Source organism: Sebastes umbrosus, chromosome 8 (assembly GCF_015220745.1).
Source record: "Sebastes umbrosus isolate fSebUmb1 chromosome 8, fSebUmb1.pri, whole genome shotgun sequence".
Classification (NCBI taxonomy): domain Eukaryota; kingdom Metazoa; phylum Chordata; class Actinopteri; order Perciformes; family Sebastidae; genus Sebastes; species Sebastes umbrosus.
Window position 1 is genome coordinate 34,717,379 of NC_051276.1, and position 23,056 is coordinate 34,740,434.

Sequence of the window (23,056 nt, forward strand, 5' to 3'; positions counted from 1 at the left end):
AGTATGAAATGATTGGTACCAATGGATTCATTAGGTTTTTTAGTTTCATATCTTCATTCTAGCTACAACCACCGAAATATCGATTGCGTTAAAGAAATTAGTGGCATTAAAACAAATTTGCATTATCGCGTTAACTTTGACAGCCTTGTCAATAACCAAAATAGTTGGCTATTACTTTAATAGTTGACAACTAATCGTTTAATCGTTGAAGCTCTTCGTGTTACAGGGAGAAAGTCACCACCAGACTCCCTTCAAAAATCTGGTGATTTAACTTTGCCTTACTTACAGAAGATATTATACATTTTTTTAAAACAATCTAGAACCAATTCTTAATTATTGGTCATTTCTAGTATAAGTTTATAATAAATCAAGTTTCAGTTGTCTCAAGAAACATGATTTATTGAGGAAAATGTGCCATGTGAGCACAGTATAAAGTAAAATAATTAAGGTCTGACAAAGAGCTGTTCTACGAGACAGGGCTTCGTGATTGTTGATGGTTCTTTGTTCTTTAGTCAAGATCAAATCAAATCAATTGACCCACAGTGACCCTGGGGGATTCTGGAGGTTGATAATCCAATCTTTGGTCACATCCTCATACTTGAGAATAACTGCTTTTAACTGTGTGGAAATGTTGAATTCTCCCTGCAGACGTTCTGGTGTAAATTTAGCCTGGATGAGGATATATGAGCCGCCTGTTATCCTGCTTCAGGTAGTGTGTGTTTACTGTGAGTGTTCTGATATCAGCCGAGGGTCACTGGGGCACCATGACAGTCAACAAACATGTTATGAAGTTTCTCGCAGTGTTTATGTGTCAATCTCTTGTTCTCTCTCTGTCCCTCATCATTTCAAGGCATGTGGAGGAGGGGGGGTGAATATGCATTGAAATAGACATCGGCCTATTTTACTATCAAGTAGTTACAGAACCCTTTTTTAGTCAGACAGGAAGAAGTGACTGAGGGTAGATAAACCTCATTATCTTCACCTGTAGACCAGCTCTGAACCCTCAAACAGAGCACACTGACCGACTGATCTTTAGCACATATTTGTTTAGTCGTTGTGTCAGTCACTCACACACACACACATACACACACACACACACACACACATACACACAACATGCTGCACTTTGAAATACAAACAGTGTTGAGCTGTTTGCCAAATCTATTTTGTTCTACTTTCAACTTCGCTGATTCCTGTTTTTTTCAGTTTTTCTCATTTCCTTCATTATTTTAATAAAATTATTAGTATTATTAGTATTATATTGATGCACAATCATTTATTGTCATTCTGCACATACTGCAGGTACTTTTATATTCATTGATTTATCTCTGCTCTTTATACTCTCACAAGCAGACTATTAATCTGTGCTCTAACTTCTAATGAAACACTAATGAATCTCTTGATGTACAGTAATATCCCTCACTGCTCTGTTGGTGTTTATATTATATGTTTCCTTCAAATACAATAAATACTATTTAATACTACAACAGCCAGTGCTGGATAATTTAATCCCAGCTAGGGCTGGGCGATGTGGCCAAAATCTTCCAACCCAATATACGTAGGTCATTTCATATCTCGATAACGATATATATCACGATATAGCGATATATATCACGATATATATATCACGATATATCACGAAAGTAGTGAGTATTTACTTATTTTAAGAACTTGATTGCAAACAGTTTTAAGTGATATTATAGAAAGAAAAAAAAAACTACAGGCCTGGCCTCTATCACCATAGAAACGATATAAAAAAATATATACGAGAGACATTTTTATATTGTTTTGAGGATATATATATCGTCATATTTGTCAGCCCTAAAGTAGAGTAAATGTGATTTCCTTTAGTAGCTCTGGTTGATTCATATTAATATGGAGTGACCTACAGTGAGACAGTAATCACAGCAGCATGTTGTGTAAACAGAGACCTTTGAAACACAAACACAAACTGAATGAACTGCAGCTCCGGACCAACAGACCAGGATATCTGCTGACTCGGCTCTATCCATTTTGATCTTTTTTATTTAATTTTTTAAAATCTGTCCCTCATGTTGCAAATGGAAATGCAATATTAAATCCCTGGAGTACCCCTTTAATTCCAGAGAATATTTGAAACAAATTAAATATTTTAATGTGCAGAAAGACACTTTTGAGGCTCATTAACTCCAGAAAACCCAGCGTAGATGGACAGATATAAGCCTGCTGGCCTCGCTGTATTAAAGAGTAACTCCACTGATTTTTACACATCACATTGTTTTCCCAGGTGTTTGGGTGTACTAGTACACATGTGAAAAAGTAGTATGAAGCCTTTAGTGTAGGGATGTCACGTGACAACACCGGTGTTACCGATTACACCGGACATTTTACAAGAAAAGATAACGCTCAATATCTGTAGAGCGCTTACTTTGATCTGTAACGTTGGATGCTCTGCTTTGACACCAAATCCTTCGCCATCGTCTTGTCTGTCATCGTCTCTCATCCCGTGTGTGAAATCTGACTCCTGCTACTCTGAGCTGAGACCATGTATTGATAACACAGCGCTGATACGCCCAAAACGAACTAAATGTTTTTTTATTTCTATTTAAAAAACACCGGTAACACCAACTACTACTACAAGACTACTTTAATGTCTCCAGAGAGAGCTGCTGTGTGAAGTCTGATAAATGTCCTGAAGTGATGTCACTTGAGTCAGCGTCGGTTGAAGACTAGGGAGGACAGAACCTGCCAAAATTAGGGATGCACCGAGTACAAGTATGAGTACTTACATTTGGCTACTAGCCGATACCGAGTACCGATACCGAGTACCAATACGAGTACTTCTCTGTGCAGGCTGGGGAGTCCCGCATACGAGGCGGTGCGCCACGACAGGCTCTAGGTTGGCTTGGAAAGACGAAGGCGAAGGTGGCTCGCGGCCGCAGCTTTACAGCGCTACCCGCCCGGACCTCGCCACACCGTGGACAAATTGCTCGCTGCGCCCTCTCTCCCCAGCGGGGAGTGACGGGGCCCCATGCTCCCGGTGCGACTGTCGACCGGGGTGGACTGTCCTCAGTGCGCCCCGACCGTGTCGTGTCACCAGGGTGGGGTTCGGCCCACGTTGAAGGCGCCAGGGGTCTGTGGCGATGCCGGCAACCCACCCGACCCGTCTTGAAACACGGACCAAGGAGTCTAACGCACGAGCGAGTCAGAGAGTGCAAGCAAAACCCTGTGGCGCAATGAAAGTGAGGGCCGGCGCACGCCGGCTGAGGTGGGATTCCGGCCCAGCGGGGTCGGGCGCACCACCATCCCGTCTCTCCCACACTGTCGGGGAGGTGGAGCGTGAGGACGAGAGGTTAATGTCACGCTGCCGTAAAGTGGTATCGGTGCTGTTGTATAATGTTGCCATTGATTAATTGATAAAATGTGACATAAATTTATATTTCTGTTTTAATTTGCTTCTTTATTTATCTGTCTATTATACATATTTATTTGTATTCATTTATTTTGGCAGGTTCCGTCCTCCATAGAAGACTACAAATTAGAAAATTAAAAAAGGAATCTGGAGGTGTGGAGTTAGAAAGAAGTGAGACCTCTGTAGCTGCTACTAGAAATAACACACCTTAATCTCTGACTGAACTGTCCGTGCCGAGTTGCATCGTGGGTAATGTAGGCACATCTGATTTGTTTTTAACTATGAGACTGACATGTTGTAGGAGAGCAATGCTAAAACAATTAATGTAGATAAACTCGGTAAAAAGACATCGGTGGTTTGTCAACACATGTAAAAGATGGCACAAGTTGAGATTAACTATGGATAATCATGTCATTAATCGCGATTAAATATTTGAATAGACTGACAGCACTGGTTTGAAGTAAACAGAAGAAGAAGTTGTGAGTATTTAGCACGGATGGAAAGAAAACAGCTCCACCTACTGAAGTGTTGAAAACTTAACATCCAAACTTGAGACTTCCAGTTTTTTAGAGTTTTTTTTAGGGAAAAGGGACACTGCAGAATACTATTTTACAAAAAAAATGAATGTGTTCTTACCGGTGATGTCCAGTTTTGTTGGACGGAGCACGGGCAGGTTTGGTTATCTTCCTTTTAAATGGAAACGAATCGTCTACGCTGGAGTTCTCCATCACAGCGACAGAATCACTGCCTGACACTTAAACACAGCTTTTTCTGAGCAGGTCATTGTTTTGGATTATTATCCAGTTTGTTCCTCAGATATATACTGCAGGATGACACGCCTCCTCGACCCCGGCAAAATAAACATAACATTACTGTATGTACAGTCATATACAGTACTGTAGACATTTCACTGAACTCTTCCTCCTCCTACTGCCCCAAATCTCTTATCAGTGACTCTGGTCAAACAAGCGGACTGAGTTTAGTGCTTTCACTGCAAAACATTTCTGTACATTTTAAAGGAAAGTTTTAGGAGAGATGTTTTTATCTCTGTTCTATTTTTATTTCAATATTTGTTATTTGTCTTATTTATTTATCTAAGTTGTTCTTTCATTTTATTTATTATTTTTCCCTTTTCAATATTTTTGTTAAATTTGACCTATTTTTCTTTTATCCTTGTTTTTTATATATTATTATTATTATTATTATTATTATTATTATTATTATTTATATTATTATTATTATTATTATTATTTATATATAATTATTATTATTATTATTATTATTATTATTATTATTAATAATAATAACATTCATAAGGCTCATGGCAGTATAATGTCCTGTAGTCGTAAAAGTGAAAAAAAATGAAGACAATTTCCTGAATATTATTATATAATATTGAGAACACTGAGGTACTGATCACAGTAATAGGTGATTATAGTAAATGTATATCACCACTTGAGACAACAGAAAGTGTTAAATAACAAGTATATAGAGATGTTATAGCGCTCTCTGTGACCAATCAGAGCAGTTTAAAGACCCAGAAAGGAGCAGATGCATCATCCAATGGACATCCAATCAGTTCCACCTGAGTAGATGTTTAAACAATAAAGCAAACACTGCAGCGCCCCCCTGTGGACAAACACTGGCACCTGCTGACAGAAAATCACTTTTATTTCTTTCTTTAATCAAATTTGTGACTTCTGAGATATTTGTCATTATTCACAGTAAGAGAGAAATTAAATAAAAATATCTCTCTTCAATATTATTATTATAGAAAATAAACAAAATATTTTATTCTGTTATTTGAAACTTGTACATTGTGCAGTTTCCTGGATGTGATGTGATTTTTTTTTTTTACTGTAGTTTTAGTGTTTAACTATTATGATAAATAGGATCTTTATTGTTATTTCAGATGGGACACTGACACCTTCTGACAGAAAATCACTTTTATTTAATCAAATTTGTGACCTCTGAGATATTTGTCAAGACATTATTCACAGTAAGAGAGACATTAAATAAAATTCACTCTTTTCAATATTAATATTATAGAAAATAAACGAAATATTGTATTATATATTCTCTTATTTGAAAAGAGAAATGTGCACATTATGCAGAGTTTCTGGGATGTGGTGTGATTTTTTTTACTGTAGTTTTAGTGTTTAATTATTCTGATAAATAGGATCTTTATTATTATTACAGAAAATAAACAAAATATTTTATTCTCTTATTTGAAACAGAACATTGTGCAGAGTTTCTGGGATGTGATTTAATTTTTTTACTGTAGTGTGTTTAATTATTCTGATAAATAGGATCTTTATTGTTATTTCAGATGAGACCTGGTTTATTCTAATACCCAGCCAGCAGCTGTGTCTGTGTCAGCTGTCATTCAGCCTCTGTTGGACGCACCAGGCCTGATCCAGCAGCCTATAACAGACCTGCATGTGTCCACCTGGAGCTCACTGCGGGCTGACTGGAGGAGGACTTGAATGCTGATTTATTGTGAAGATCGACAAAAAGGACACAAGGAAAAAAAAAAAGGAGGGAGATGAACCGTTTCCTGAGAGCTGCTGGGGAGAATGGAGGAGGGCTGCTGATGGACTGCAGGGAGCTGTCACCCAACCACACCTCCTCCTCCTCTTCCTCCTCCATCTCCATCACCTCCTCCTCCTCCTCCTCCTCCTCCTCCAGCTCAGCCGACAGACACGCGGCCCTGCCCTCGCTCCAGACCCGGGGACCTGGCAGCGGCGGGTCGGAGCCGAGGAGATCCGGGCTGAAACGCAGCCGAGCCGGCCGGGAGGGGCGAGAGGAACCGGCGGCTGCAGCGGAGCATCACTCTGCAGCGGCTGCTGGAGGAGAGGTGCGCGTCGCTAAGCAGCAGCCGCGCGTCGCTAAGCAGCAGCAGCATCAGCACCAGCAGCAGCAGCAGCAGCGTCTGGAGGCTCAAGGACGCAGCATCGGTGGAGAAGGTCTGGAGATGATTTCAGCCTCCAGCAGAGACGTGGATGGTGGTGGTGGAAGCGGCTGCAGCAGCATCATCATCAACAACAACACCGTTGTCTCCGAGGTGGTGGCCTCTCCTGCGTCATGCACCAAAGGCAAGGAGGAGAGGAAGGGGAAAAAACGTGATCCGGGGCTGGAAGAGGGACCGGGACCGGGACCGGGATGCTGCTGCCTCTTCCAACCGGACCAGGAAAGAGAAGCCACCCGGTGATGGAGCGTCTCCTCCTCCTCCTCCTCCTCCTCTTCCTCCATCCTCCGTCTTCCTCCCGTCGTCCGCCCTGCTGCTGCCCGAGCATCATCATCATCTGTGCCGCGACGGACACTGCCACTGCGCCGCTCCGGACTCCAGGATCACGGGAGATAACGGCGGCATCAACAACGTAAACAATAACAACAATAACGCTGCCGGTTGTGGAGTTAAAAGCTGCAGCGGCGGCGGTGGTGCTATTGTTGTCAGGCGGCAGCATGACGACACGCCGGCGGCCAAGAAACACAGAGGAGCAGAGAAGGTAAGAGGCTTTTTATTGTCTGGAGGGCCAATAATAATAATAATAAAACCAACAACACACACACACAGACAGACATCACCTCACACCTGCAAAGCTGCTTCATCTGCATTTACTGGAGCTCACATTTAAAGGACATTAAAACATGAAGGAGGGGAATTAGATTTTTTTTTTATATATATATATATTCAGAGCACACACAGTCAGATGCAGGTGTGAAGGCCACAAAGAAGCCTGTACAGCAGCAGACACACAGCAGGAATGTTTAAATGGATGGAGATGGAGAGGGAGATGATGGAGATGGAGATGGAGCCACATGATATTTATTTCCTATTGTTGTAGCCCAGCTGGTGTCATTGTTCCCAGTCTGCCTGTCTGCTGATATTTAACATGCTGATGTACAGAGATTTTTTTTTTGTCTTTTTTTTTTTTTTTTTGAAGAGAGGAAGAGGAGGAGGAGGATGGAGGAGGGAGGCAGCAGCAGCAGCAGCAGTATGCCCTCCATCTCCATCCTCCTCCTCCTCCTCCTCCTTGTTTCAGTTCCATTTAATCCAGTCCTCCTTGTTTTTACTGGAGATTAAAGCAACTATTTACATGTGCAGCAGCAACTCAGAAAAGGGCTGCAAATCCTCCTGCACAGGCTTTGTTTGCTCTTTTCATTCGGGAAAAAACTAGGGTTGTCAATCGATTAAAATTTTCGATTAATCGCATGATTGTCCATGATTAATTACGATTAATCGCACATTTTTTTTATCTGTTCAAAATGTACCTAAAAGGGAGATTCGTCAAGTACTTAATACTCTTATCAACATGGGAGTGGGCAAATATGCTGCTTTATGCAAATGTATGTATATATTTATAATTGTAAATCATAACATGGCAAAGTGGGCATGTCTGTAAAGGGGAGACTCGTGGGTACCCATAGAATCCATTTACATTCACACCCCTTTGAAAATGGCCATGACAGTTTTTCCTAGCCAAAATTTAAAACGTACCAAAATTTAAAACATACCAAAATTTCCAAGAAATATCTGAAAAATGTATGACAAATTAAAAAGAAAAAAAGAAAAAAGTCAGACAAATGTCCGAAAAAAGTTAAAGAAATGTTTGAAAAATTTCCAGAATATTTCCAAGAAACTACGTACTACGTCTGAAAAGCTCTGGACATTTATTTTTGACATTTAAGACATTTAAGTTTGGAGTGTTATTTATCCTCATTCACGACAAGCTAGTATGACATGGTTGGTACCGATGGATTGTTTAGGTTTTCTAGTTTCATATATCATCTATATGACTAATACTATATATAGTATCTTCACTCTAGCTTTAAAACTGAGCCCGTTACAACCTCCGAAAGATCGTTTGCGTTAAAGAAATCAGAGACTTTAAAGCGATTTAGCGTTTGACAGCCCTAGAAAATACTCAAGATGTCAAAATGAATCATGTGTCGTGTCAAAATGTGTTTAAATAAGACAGCAGGTTAACGGGTCGGACCGCTGAGGTTTAACGAGCCACTCTCTGCTCCATTTTCTCCTCCTTTTTAAGGGTCTAACCGGGATGTTGCCACTTGTATGGAATCATTTTTTGTGGGTTTTTAAATAAGTCATCCGCAGGAGAGAGAGAGAGAGAGAGAGAGAGAGAGTGTGATGGAGGGTGGAGAGGTGAAGTGGGGAAAGAGATGTTTGATAGAGAGGGAGGAATTGGACGTGACAGCAGAGGACACCGACAGAAAAAGCAGATAGAGGATGTCCAGAAGGAGTTTTTTAGGTTGTTTTTTTGTGTGTGTGGATGGAGGATTAGACGAGGCAGGGAAAAAGCGAAGCATCCTCCCTGCTGCTGGCAGATGCTGCTGACAGGAGGAACGCTGGCCTGCTCCGGCTGCTTTGTTTATTTGTTGATCTGAAGGATTCCCATTCGGCTGTGAAACACTCTCACACACACACACACACACACACACACACACACACACACACACACACACACACACACCCTGAGCTCTGTAGTGGCTGTAATTCATTCCCTGTCAACGGTAATCTGGGCTGCACTGGAGCTCTTTAGTGTCCTGTGATGGTTGTAGAGGAGCTTCAGAGGCGTTTACACCTTAAAACACCAAAAACTGAGATTAATTTTGACATTAAAATGTAAAGATTTAAAGACTGAATGTTGGCACAAAGGATGGTTAGCTGGAGACATGATGCATAATCTATTTTGGCTTTTTAAAACCTCATATTGACAGAGTGGGATGCTTAAGGCTCCACATGTTTTGTTCCTATAGTGTGTGGAGAGAAACAGCACACCACACACTAACAGATTCATTCATCAACAACAAGAGTCCTGACTCAAAAACAATGGAAATCTCACAAAATCTCTGAAAAATTGACGAAGCATGGATGGATGAAGTCATGGAGACACAAGTTAAATAAACACTAATCAACAAGTTGCTCCTCCATTTCTGAGCTCCATCTTACTACGACTTTATGCTTCACGTTTAGCATTAGCTCATGTGTTACATCTGGAAAGATCATCTCTAGAACCATCAAAACAATCAGGACTATGCTGAGGATTGTCGGGAGGAATCAGACCCAAAATCAGCTTGATTCTAGTGTAGTGTGGACCAGACATTACCTGTATCTACAGACCTTACCTGTATCTACAGACATTACCTGTATCTATAGGGATGGTTTACTATCTTTAGCACTTAGACAGTAGTTACACAGTAGTTCGCAAGTCATTTCACATGCAATGAGAACGCTGTTCTTGCTTTTGGCGTGTCATTTATACGCCATGTAGTCTGTACTGACTGTAATGTAAACACCTCCACATAAATCAGCTACGCTCAGAGCTAGAGACGTAGAATAAAAACAGAGAGAGACTGCTGATGGTGGGTATATACATATATATATTTAATTTAGTTTGCGTACTTATTTTAAGCCCAACCATGATGTTTTTTCTAAACCCAACTAATGGTACGTGTCCACCGGGGCGTTTTTTTAACGCCTTGCTTCCCGGCGTTGGACGCTTGATGGGCTGCCACTAGACACTCGGCACCTGACTGGACGAACACTTTCCCTCCTTGGGCTGCTGCTGCTCCCAGCGTCATTTGGAAACTTTCTTTCTTCTTATATCACGGAAATAGTTCACTGAAATGTGTTTCTGAAAACATTTGAGGCGAGAAATAATCCATGCAGTTGTCTTTATTTTAGATCGACAACGTTTAGTTTAAAAGTTTCTAGGGAGTTTCCAGAGGCGGCGAGTCGCACCGGAGACTCCCTGATTTGCATAAAGTAGCCAAGATCTCAACTAAATGCAAATGAGAAGCGGCCAATGTGACGATCCGTTTCTTGAATCGCGCCGCCACGCTACCAGAATGCATTGCACGGCTGCTTACATAGACAATGAATGGGAAGCGTGGGATCCTGCGGACTTGTACCATGAGTGATTTTGCTGCCTTAACATACTGTAACTGCGTCTGTTTTGTTGCGTGGTGTGAAAATGGCACATGAAAAGCCTATGACACGCGCAATGTCCATGTAATGTTGTGCTATTTCTACGCCTTCCCTTCCCGTGAGATCAGGTTGCAAAAAAACATCAAGAACCGGATCTTGTAGTTAAATACTTTATTCACATTCTTTTCCTTATTATTGATCACGTTTCCTTTTTTAAAGGCAAATTATAAACTGATATTTAAAACAGATTCATATAAATTTGACTTATTTAATTAAAAAAAAGGTTTTACACAAACCAAATTTATATTCCTCAAAGTAAGATATCTAAAAATAAGTAGATGTTTTTTTATCTGTACCAAAACTCTGTCACCGTCTCAAACACGCTTCATATTAGATAAACGGTTGTGATTGTCCCGACACGTCTCAGGCTGCTGGAAATCTGTCCAAAGTGAAGGAGGACCAGACACATCTGCAAATAAATCATGAGTGCTGGTTTGTCTGGTTCCAATCATTTTGCTATTGGTAGCAAAATTTGGGATTGTGGGCGATATAAGCAATAAGACAGATTCTTTAAGTTAAATTGCATTTTTAAGGGGCTTGGAAAAATGAAAGACTTGGGCCAAACATTGTTTTTATAGAACTGACTACCTATTATTTGATATATTTAATATATTTTTGTCAAAGAGCGTGCTTGCAAAGCTTGGCCACAATTTTCACAATTATCTTACAGACTCTTCTGATGGCAGACATTTCCACTTGTCGTGGAAATATCTGCAGGAACAGCTCAGGTTCACCTATTAATAGACCTAAACATAATGCAGCTATTAAGAATGATATTAGTTATTAGTTAGTTTAACAAGTTAAAATGTCTGCTCAGGTTTGTTGTTGTGAGGAAGTGTTTTTCTATCTGCTGGGAGAGGAGCCGTTTTAAGTCAACTGTCAGATCAGTGATTGACAGTTCTCTCTCCGTCGCACAGACATCAACATCAACACTTCCTGCAGCCGATTGGTTGAACGCACCGCTCGCTACGCTGTCATCATGGTCTTCGCTTCTGATTTTAAAAGCGTAAAAGGGTATGACGGCTGAAAAACATCACATTTCTTTTCACTTTAAAGTCAATCCAGACTGCCGTCCGCCTGCTCTGACTCCTTCCTGTTGGCACTCGTCATCGTCATCACTCCTCGTTTCACATCTTCAGCGTCAGGCTGGATGTGTTTAATTATTCTTGAATTAAACACTTTCAATTTCTCTTTCCATTTTTACAGTTTTAGAGCTTTTGGAAGATTGGATTGAATCAACTCAAATCACGAGCAACAATGTGAGATTTTATGATGCATTTCATTTAAATTTAATCAAAATGGGATTAGATAGTTAGACCCCTGCTGACAGGAGCAAATGTGGAAGCACTGAGTGCCTGAAATAGTTGTACAAAGCTTAGATGCAACATTTTAATTAAAGAGAACCATGTATTAAATAGAGAAAGTGAAGCCTTACAGCCTTTTTTGTGTCTCCACAAATGGTGTTTCAGCTGCATTTTTCAGTCCGTCTCACTGGAGCGCCCCCCCTCTTAGTCGATTAGTCGACTAATCAGTCGTTTTGGTCGTAGTCCACTAAGATTAATTTAGTCGATTAGTTATTATTAGTTACATCTGAGCACATCTCTGGTAAACACCAGATTTAAAGTGGTGCTTTTGTGTGATTCTTTGAGTGTTCGTCGACTAAGGGGCTGATCACACTGAGACCCGTCGCTACATATACATACATATAAATTCAAATATTCTCAATTTTCAGCACCAGGCGCGGAGTCGCACCGCCCGTCAATGTCACACTTGGCCAAGGCAGCCAATCAAATCAAGCAAGAGGCGGGCTTTACTACTTTACCACTTCCTTCCTGTTTTGATGCCGGTAGAAGTGGCTTGCTGGCTCGTTAGTTAGCCATTGGATTGTGAGAGGGAAGTGGGAATTCATATCTCATGTCGTGTTTCATGTAGGCTACTGTCTTAGAGTGAGAGAGAGACACAGATAGAGAGAGACCACATTTTCCTGTTAATCACATTTGATCGCTCAGTTGCCAGCACACAGCCCAGCTCCACAGGTGCACCACTGTTTTGCCCGACGCACTTTGCCGAGGAGTTTTTTGAAGCGGCCGCGCCTGTAGCAACGAGTCTCGGTGTGATCAGCCCCATAAGGATTTCTTTGGTCGAGGATAGCCCTACATCTCACGCACATCACAACGCAATATTAATGTCCAACATGTGCAATATGACTTCTTTTTCTCATCATGTACAATATGACTTCCTTTTCTGTTTTTTAGCTTACTTTACGTTTTATTTATTTTTTTACTTTACTCTTGTTTACTCATTTTACTAAATGTATCTTACTTAATTGTTATTCTGTTAGGCACTGGTGCTAGAAATAGTACTTTTTATTTTATACACTTGAACTTGTTGTAATTTTGTTGTAATTTTGAGCAATCTCTGGCACAAGAATTTCCTTCGGGATTAATAAAGTTTTTATCTTATCTTATCTGATGGAATAGATCCACTTCTATTTTAATCCGTACAGCTGTTTACACAGGCTGAGTTAGGGGCTGTACACTTGCCGTGTTATTTGTGCGCCCAAATCCATTGTTGTCAATGTAGACGCAGAGCACGCACGCTCAAACGTGGGAGCAATGCCTTCGTGACACGCAATCGTTCCTAAGCGCCTATTTTTCAGGGCGTGACGACGGCGTTTTGTATTAAAAATAGTTCAACTTTTGGAACGCTGCAGCGCGCACCTTATGTCATGTGACGAGGAACAACCAATCACAGCAGGCAGATATCTTCTCTTTCTTCCGTTAATATCAGTCTACAGGAAATATCTGGAGGAGAAGTAAATCATTTTAGTGCAGGACTACCCAGAGCTTTATGATCTGTCCGACGGACTATTTTACTGGCTTCACCCTTTACATCCAAGAACGTCACAACACCCAGCTGAAAGATGAGACAAACTGAAACAGAGAAATGGAGCAGTGAAGCTACTGTGAGGGATTTATGGTGGTTTGGAGTTTAGTTTAGTCTGTGAGGCCTTTACTGCTAAATTACCGCAACTTATGGCGCTAGAGGAAAAGTCAGGATCAGCAAAGGCAGTAGGATTCATCCTCTGGGAAGCATGAATGTCTGATCCAAATTTCATGTCAATGCATCCACTAGTTGTTGAAATATTTCAGTCAGCTGAAAATAAACACACAAAAAGATGTTTAATAGCGTCTGAAATGATCAAGCTCCCATTTTACAATCTGACGCAGCCTCGCTGACAGAAATAAAAAGCTGAGTTCTGCGGCTGCCGAAGCTCCGACTGTCATCTGCATGACAATAAGATCCACTCGGGTTGTTCTGTGAATGACAGCGGCTGCTCTGCTATCACTTCCTGTCTGTCAGCGAGGATCCCTGCAGGCTGAACGAAGATGAATCAACAAACACACGGCTCTGCTCCGGTCGGGGTTTTTATTGGTTTATCTTGAATTCTGATCAGCGGCGTTAACTTAACATGCACGTCAATATCCGGTTATTGCTCAGGACTCTAGAGTGGTTTATAACCTCACATCCTGTTTGCTGTAACCACGGTGAGCTGAGAGGTTGTGAAACCAGCACCTCGCCAGTCGCCCCATTTTTTTTTTTTTTTTACCCGGCGGGGTTTTTAACGGGTTTGCTCAGGCTCGGTTTCCATGGCGAAGACGGCGGTGTTTCGTTTATTCAGGGAGAGTTGTGATCGGGGTGTGATGTCGCATGTAAACAGCTGATCCCCAGCGAGCAGAGAGTGGCGAGGAAGAGGTGCTTGTTTGTTGTTGTTCTCACCAGAACAGAGAGGAGGAAGGAGTACGAGTAGATATTTGACTTTAGTTAAATGCTTTAGTTAAAGACACTGTTCTGTTCAGTGCTCTAAAACACACTCATGAATGATGTCCATTCAGACTTGTTCTTTATGGTGTAATCAGGTTAGAAAGGTGCATTTACTGTCAGCACATTCATAATATAACACACAGACATTTCAGTGCATATCAGGTAATTAAAATGATTTAGTGTTTGTAAGTTTACAGCAGCCGGGAGCGACTCTTCCTGTAACACCATGTTCTCACTAAACATTTTGAGGATTCAGAGCCAGCGGGACAAAACTTCTCCCAATTTCACACTTTGAATCGTGACTCCTGACTCATATTAACAGTGAACACATTAAGATGAAAGAAAAAGACAATGGGCCTCATGTAGGAAGCGATAGAAGAACAAATTTCCTTTTATTTTTTGTTTGTATCCACGATTTGTTCTTATTTTGTTAGTACCCGTTGATTTCTGGGGTTCAGCAATGTGTTCTTATTTTTAGGGATGCACCAATATCACATTTTTTCAGACCGAGTACAAGTACAAGTACTTACATTTTGGTACTCGCCGATACTGAGTACTGATACGAGTACTTCTCTGTGCCAAAAGACCCTCGTTCACAGCCAGCTGGAGGGTGTGAGCGACACACGGTTGGCTGGGGAGTCCCGCATGCAAGGCGGTGCGCCGCGACCGGCACTAGGTCGGCTTGGAAAGGCTCGGGGCGAAGGTGGCTCGCGGCCGTAGCTTTACCGCGCTTCCCGCCCGGACCTCGCCGCACCGTGGACAAAGGGCTTGCTGCACCCTCTCTCCCCGCCAGAGAGATGGCTGTGCGACTGTCGACCGGGGCGGACTGTCCTCAGTGCGCCCCAACCGCGTTGTGCCGCCAGATCGGGGCTCGGCCCACGTCAAAGGCGCCAGGGGTCTGCAGCGATGTCGGCAACCGACCTGACCCGTCTGGAAACACGGACCAAGGAGTCTAATGCACGCGCTAGTGTGTCAGAGGGTGCAAGCAAAACCCCGGGGTGCAATGAAAGTGAGGGCCGGTGCGCGCCGGCTGAGGTGGGATCTCATGTTTAATGTGTTTAAGTTTATTGAACAGTACCTCGATTTCACTACAAAGTAGTATTTGCACACGGCACAACCAGGGCTCAACAATAAGGATTGCCCGCTTGCCCGGGGTAAAGTAAAATGCCACGTCTGGCTAGTGGTAAAAAAGAATTAAACATTAAACAGTTTTTTCCGGAGCTGTTGATGGAAGTAGTTAAGGATCTCAATTCCTTCTCATCTCTGTTGAGAGCTGCACAGTATCGACCGGGCGGCGGGTAAAGTTTATGAGCTGAAGCGCAAGCGAGCATTTCAGTTATCCTGGAAACAGAAGTTTAGTCGGGTGGCGTTAGAGGATGTGGGCAAAAGTCTAAATACTGTATGTATTACGTAGTTTGCCGCAAGTTTTCAGAGCAAGGTAAAACGGGGTTGTTTTCCATAGGCACGTCAAGTTTAGGGAAAACGTCGCTGTAGGGTAAGTGACTTTGATCAAGTAGATTTCTGACACACTTAACATTAACATTAACATTAACATTAACATTAACATTAACATTGAACCCTGACAACACCTGTCCTTATATATTGTTTAGGGGGCATTACCTTAGGAAACATTGGCCGCACGTCTCCAATTTATGATCTAGTGGGATTCATCATTCAGCACATCTGGGTAAGAGCAGAACGTTTGGTGTATCTGGAGTTGACTTCTCTTATGTTTTCTCTGAGCAGAAAATTAAGAGACAATAATATAATAGAAATTGAAGAGATTGTGGCTGCATGAGGCCCGATGCTCTGAAACACAGACAGTCTTAATGCTGAAAATACAAAATTAGTATTTAAAGTTTATTTTTTTAGCTTTCAGGTGATACTGTCGACACAGATTTTCATTAAGTTATTTTAAGTATTTTTCACACAAACCATCAGCCAGTAAAGGATGAAACTGTAGAGCAGCTGTTCAGGTTTAATTCACCTTCCTCACGTTCACTATATTACACTTACAACCTGTTAATGATGATAAAAATAATTTAAATAATGTGTTAATAATTCAACATAAATTATTACAGTGTGGCAAAGACAGAGATGTTGTGAATTAAATTATTAATTTAGTAGTTAAAGAATATTTTCAGCCCCCCAAAAAACGTAAGTAGCGTTAAACAAATTTAAATGACATCAAAATTGTCATTTTTAAGATAAATAGATACATTTGAATGTTTATTAGCAGTTGTTTACCTTCTGACGATCCCTGACAGGAGTTAATAGTGAACCGTCCTTTTTATTTAGCGTGTTATCATCTGACAAAGGTCACCGGTCCTCAGCAGGATTCAGATTCCCGTCACATGAGTCCAGTCTGCGCCTGATAATCATCAACACTTTGATGTTGTTTATTCTTTGATTTTCAAAGAATATCGTCTGGAGCGAACCTCAGACAGCCAGTCAGTCTGACGTCTTTCCAGAAACACTCTACACAAAATGTCTGACTCGTGACTCTTTCCAAACGGGGACAAACCATCCGGGATCTGACTCACGTCTGCTGAGACGTCACATCTGACAAGAGCAGAGACTTTTACAGCTGTTAAACTGTGACTCACATCCACAGCAATTTAACTTTAACAAGGATTTAAAAGGGTCTGTACCTCTCTGTGTAAAACAGTGATGACTGTCAACAGAGCAGCTCTCTAATGAGACTAGAGAATCACTGTGATTGTGCCGAACTACGACATCAATATCTAACGCCCAATACCAACAATTATGTATGTATTTTATCTAGGGGCTGTCAAAGTTGATGCAATTTAACGCATTAACGCAACTTGTGGTTTTTAGGTTGTAGTGGGCTCAGTTTTAAAGCTAGTGTGAAGATACTGGTATCATATGAAACTAGAAAACCTAAAGAATCCATCAGTACCAACCATGACATACTAGTTTACCGTGAAGGAAGGTAAATAACGCACCAAACTTAAATATCTTAAAGGTCAAAAATACATGTCTGGAGCTTTTCAGATGTAGTATGTAGACGTTTTGACATTTCTCGAAAATTTCTTGGAAATTTATCAGACTTTTTTTGGACTTTTTTTATTTACCCTTTTCAGACATTTTTGGACTTTTTTTGGACCTTTGTTGGACTTCTTAGGACTTTTCTTTTTTTACATTTATCAGCCTTTTTTACATTTCTTGGAAATTATTCGGACATTTTTCAAACATTTTTTGGACTTTTTTTCGGACATTTGTCAGACTTTTTTCTGACCTTTTTTTTACCATTTCCCGGACATTTTTCAGACTTTTTTTTTTTTTTTTTTTTTTTTTTTACCATTTTCAGACATTTTCAGACTTTTTTCTGACTTTTTTTTTTTTACATTTTACGGACATTTTTTGGACTTTTTTTTCAGACATTTTGTCGGACTTTTTTCTGACTTTTTTTTTAATACATTTTTTGGACTTTTTTTGGACATTTTTCTGACTTTTTTTTTTTTTACCTTTTTCAGAATTTTTTTGGACTTTTTTTGGATTTTTTTGGACTTTTTTTATGCATTTCTTGGAAAGATTTCAGACATTTTTCAAAAAAAAAATTGGACTTTTATTTACATTTTTCAGAATTTTGGTACATTTTGAACCGATAAAAAATGTGCGATTAATTTGCAATTAATCATTTTAATCGATTGACAGCCAATCATTTTTTTTTTTTAATGTTTTTATATCATTGCATATCTTCCCAGTGGTGTTCCTTATGTATTTAAATCCAAACATTCAAATTTTGGTCAAAGTTTTAGCATCAAAATGCTATTTTCCCTCCAAGCCTTACTAAAACCTTTCCCCATATCGTGACCTGACGTAGGTTTCTGCATGATGACGCTGCTACACGTACAGTATATATATACATCCTTATAGTCAGTGTATTAATACAGTAACTTAGTCGGCGTGCTCCCAGTTTGGACGCCACGTTAGTTCAGATCATAAAGTCACACAATAACACAAACTGACTAACCGATGGATGCAGCGGTTGACCAGCGAGGTAAAATTACAGTTTTTTTTAATGGAGTCTGGTCTGGTGGCTTTGAAGACAGCTTCAGTGTCCTCTTGGCAGAGAGATGAACCTTTCAGCTCAGTTATTGATGGGAACGTGTCTCTAAAGGTGCTGCCTCTCGTGGGCTTTCTGGAGAATCTTGTTTGAATTCAGAAAAGCTGCTTCTGACTCTAAATGAGCGAGCGGGGTGTGTTCAGGGTCATGCTTATTCCAGGGTGACTGAAGACCATTTTACATCCTTGAAGACAATTTTCTAATATTTTACCTTGTAGGGAAATATTTATTTTTCCTTTTATTTTGTTAAAGAAGCATCAAATTTAACGCTCAGTGTAAAATGTCTGTGTTACGGTAGAAGAAGTTTTGCTTTGGTCTCGTGTGTCGGCTCCGCCGGGCTCTGATTGACAGGAGATTATTGGTTGAAAACATGGAAATCAGACAGGCAGAAGGCAAACGTAGCCCCCCCTGGTGAATTTTTAAAAGAAACCTGAAGCTTCAGAAGTTTTTCAAGATGAGCAGGTGACCTTGAGGTGTCCTTTTTTTTTTTCTTCCTTAACACCGAGCTTCATCAGTATGCCTCAGCTCCTCTCACCATCCGGAGGAAAACTTTGTGATGGAGATCTGAACAGAAAACACGTTTCACCCCTAAAAAAACACGGTGTTCATTTGTTGAATTTCAACAAACAAGACGTTCTGGGTCAGTGAAAATGTTTATTTGACCAATTCCAATGCATCATAATATAGTATCGTCCTGTTGCAGCTACAGGCAATAATACAGTAATAATACAGAGATCAACCGCTGATAGTGATCAAACAGCTGATAGTGATCAAACAGCTGATAGTGATCAAACAGCTTGGGACAGAATCATTCCTCTACAAACGCTGTTTAAAAATCTGCTTATAGTAATCAAGTAGTCCACCTACAGGGTTCATTTGGGGTCATTTCATACATGAAAACATCTGGAAAAACAGTTTAAAACTACGTTAGACTAATGTTAGTTGAATTTCTTATTTTTTTTTTACTTTACTCCCGTCGTGATAATTTGCCTCGCGGACTGTCTGCTCTCCGGCTGGATACGTGAGGCTGATGCTGCGTGCACATAGATATCATGACGGGGAAAGAGAAAGTCATTTTCTCTGAATGAAAAAACGACAGCGCACGGGAAAGCACCTGTAGGTGAAGTCACCCTCGTCAAATGGATTGATAGTGCCTGCTCACGTAATGACCCTTTGGCTCCTCTGCATTCGCAGCACCGGCAGCATACAGACTGGTGCCGGCCTCCCTCCACGCCGCTACCGGGTGAGAGAGCGAGGTGTCCAGTGCGCTGTTCGTCCGCATGCACGCCATGAATGCGTGCTCGCGCTGCGGAGGGCAGAGCTGGCAAGGGAGAGTGTGTATTGTCGTTACAGCGGACCGACGTGTAGTCCGTCATGTGTCACGGCCGAGTCACGACAAGAATTTATGACTCTCAATCGTCTAATCTGATATAGTGACCATCGTAACCGTCAAAAATATTGTTTAGTCTGATCCTGGGAATAAATCGTAATATTGAATCACAATTCTTAGATTCTTAGAATCTTAGAATCGTGATACTTAAAAATCACAATACATACCGAATCCCCTCCCAAGTATCGTGATAGTATCGAATCTGGAGATCGGTGAATCGTCCCAGCTCTAGTAACCTGGACTAAAATGATCAGTTTCACAGTAAATATGTGATCAAGCTAAAGCTTTGATTAATTGGTAGAAAAAGTATTTTTCTATTTGACTTCATTAGACAGAAGCTCAAATACAAGAGAAGAAGAACAATTGCACATCAGCGCTGGCTGTATTGTTCCCTACTCGAGGCAGCAGTGTGTTTTCAGAGCAGAGTAGAGCAGCTCTTGTGGAGGCTGAGAGTCCATTAGGTATCAAAGCATCAATGCCAGCCGGTGTGAAAGGGCTCCATGGTACGACGGGACGCCCACGTGCTCGCCTCATTCACCGCAGCCTCCACTGCTGAAGGAAACACTGAAATACTCTGTAGTTACCATATAAGAATCACCTCGTATCCTCCTCTCTCTCTCCTGCCTCTCATATTTCATATTTAACTGCAGCTCTCTGAACATCTAAAATCAGATTCTTTCATCTGAGTCGATCAAAGTAAACGGTGTGTTCTCCACAGCACAAAAGAGAGTTCGTACATGAAACCTTTATTTTCTCCAGATATTCTGTTGAGCATCTTAACAAACATACAAACATCCTTGTTTGTTAAAGTCTGTTATTTTTATCCAGGAATGTGTTAAACACCTCCAGGTTTGTGTGTTACGATTAAACACCAACTGGTAAATGGTGTTTATAACACATTCTTCTGTGGTGTGACAAACTCAGAACACCTATTTAGTTTTGCTTTACTCAGACTTTAAGGAAATAAACTCATCCTGTCTCAATCGCAATTAATCGCTGTTCAAAATGTACCTTAAAGGGAGATTTGTCAAGTATTTAATACTCTTATCAACATGGGAGGTGACAAATGTGCTGCTTTATGCAAATGTGTGTATATATTTATTATTGTAAATCAATTAACAACACAAAACAATGACAGATATTGTCCAGAAACCCTCACAGGTACTGCATTTAGCATAAAACAATATGCTCAAATCATAACATGTCAAACTGCAGCCCAACAGGCAACAACAGCTGTCAGTGTGTCAGTGTGCTGACTTGACTATGACTTGACCCAAACTGCATGTGATTATCATAAAGTGGGCATGTCTGTAAAGGGGAGACTCGTGTACCCATAGAACCCATTTACATTCACTGATCTGGAGGTCAGAGGTCAAGGGACCCCTAAATTTAGCATAACTTTGGAGCGTTATTTAACCTCCTTTCATGACAAGCTAGTATGACATGGTTGGTACCGATGGATACTATATACTGTACATGTAGCAGTGTCATCATGTAGAAACCTACGTCAGGTCACCATGTGGGAACCGGTTTTTAGAAGAGCTTGAAGGGAAAATAGCATTTTAACGCTAAAACATACTTTGAGCAAAATTGTAATATTCACATTTCAATACATAAGGAACACCAATGGGAAGATACAGAATGATATAAAGACATCAACAACGAAAGAAATTAGAGCTGTCAATCGATTAAAATATTTAAGGGCAGCACATTTTTTATCTGTTTAAATATACGAAAATTTCAGACATTTTAGCCAAAAGATGTCCGACAAATGTCTGAAAAATGTCTGAAAAATTTCCAAGAAATGTAAAAAAAAAAAAGTCAGAAAAAAGTCCAACAAATGTCCGAAAAAGTAAAAAAAAGTCTGAAAAAGGTAAAAAAAAAAAAAAAGAAAAGTCTGAAAAATTTACGAGAAATTTCCAAAATGTCAGAAAAAGTCCAAAAATAGTTTGAAAAATTTCCAAGAAATGTCAAAAAAGTTTAAAAAAAGGTCAAAAAAAATCCAAAAAATGTAAAAAAAAATGTCCGAAAAGTAAAAAAAAAAAGTCTGAAAAATTTCAGAAAATTTTCCGAGACAAATTTCCAAGAAATGTCAAAAAAGTAAAAACAAAAATGTCAAAAGATTTCCGAAAGATTTCCAAGAAATGTAAAAAAAAGTCTGAAAAAAGTAAAACAAAAATGTCTCAAAAAAAATTATTAAAAAAAAGTCTGAAAAATTTCCGAGTAATGTAAAAACATCTACATACTACGTCTGAAAAGCTCTGGACATTTATTTTTGACATTTAAGACAATTAAGTTTTTGAGCGTTATCCTTCACGACAAGCTAGTATGTCATGGTTGGTTCCGATGGATTCATCAGGTTTTATAGTTTCATATGATACCAGTATCTTCACTGCCTTTAGAAACTGAACCGCTACAACCTAAAAATCACAAGTTGTGTTAATGGGTTAAAGAAATTTGTGGCGTTAAAACAAATTTTTTTAACGCGTTATTATCACGTTAACGTTGACAGCCCTAATAATAAACATAATTTCTAGGAGACGGGGCCAGCAGTCCACATCTGGGAGTTAATGGTCACATCTGGGGTTGTTGTGTTGTTAAAGATCCGGAGCGTTTGCTCTTTTCTTGCTCTGTATGTTGTGAGTAACATGACATTGAGTCTGTGGTATTCCATCAGCCGCTGACGTCCGTGTCTCCGTTCAGATGCTTTATAAATGATATCGCTGCTTGCAAAAACACTCACAACTCCAGGAGACTAATTAATGCAGAACTAACGTGATTATTGTTAATGGTTGATTGTGTCGCGCTGGTGTTGGTGAGGGAAGAAAGAAAGAAAGAGGTTGTGTGTGTTATAGTGACGCTGTAGGGAGTGAAAAAAGAGAGATGAGAGAGGCTGGAGAGACAAAATGGGCAAAAAAAAAGATGGCTACCATTCGCAAAAACACACACACACACACACACACACACGCACACACACACACACACACACACACACACACACACACACACACACACACACACACACACACACACACAATATGCATCCTCTTTCAGCAGCCTGACAATAAAGACAGGGATGATTTCTGTCTGGGAAAAAAAACTGTCAGTGTGGCTGCTCACTGGAGGATTTAATAGGAGGGGAGGAGGAAGAGGAAGAGGAGGAGGAGGGGGAAGAGGAGGAGGAAGAGGAGAAGGAGGGGGATGTGAGGACAAGAAGAAGGAAGAGGAAAATAAGGCGCAGGAACGAGGGGAGAAATGAGGACAGGGAAAGGGAGAGGTAGACTAGGGGAGGACAAGGAGAAGATAATGAGAGGAAAAAAAGAAAAAGAAGAGGATAACAAGATAGGA

The 23,056-nt window shown here is 40.5% G+C and overlaps 2 protein-coding genes across 2 annotated transcripts in view; both read left to right on the forward strand.

Annotated features, from left to right (window-relative positions):
* LOC119492980 (actin, non-muscle 6.2-like) overlaps positions 1–23,056 on the forward strand; it is an 840,607-nt gene that overhangs the window by 83,283 nt on the left and 734,268 nt on the right. The gene's annotated exons all lie outside the window — the stretch shown is intronic.
* Positions 1–23,056, forward strand: part of znf608 (zinc finger protein 608) — a 58,989-nt gene that overhangs the window by 918 nt on the left and 35,015 nt on the right. Inside the window, 2 exon segments of the mRNA XM_037777847.1 lie at positions 5,721–6,503; positions 6,505–6,900. Coding sequence (XP_037633775.1) covers positions 5,937–6,503; positions 6,505–6,900 — 963 coding nt within the window. The 5' untranslated portion in view covers positions 5,721–5,936.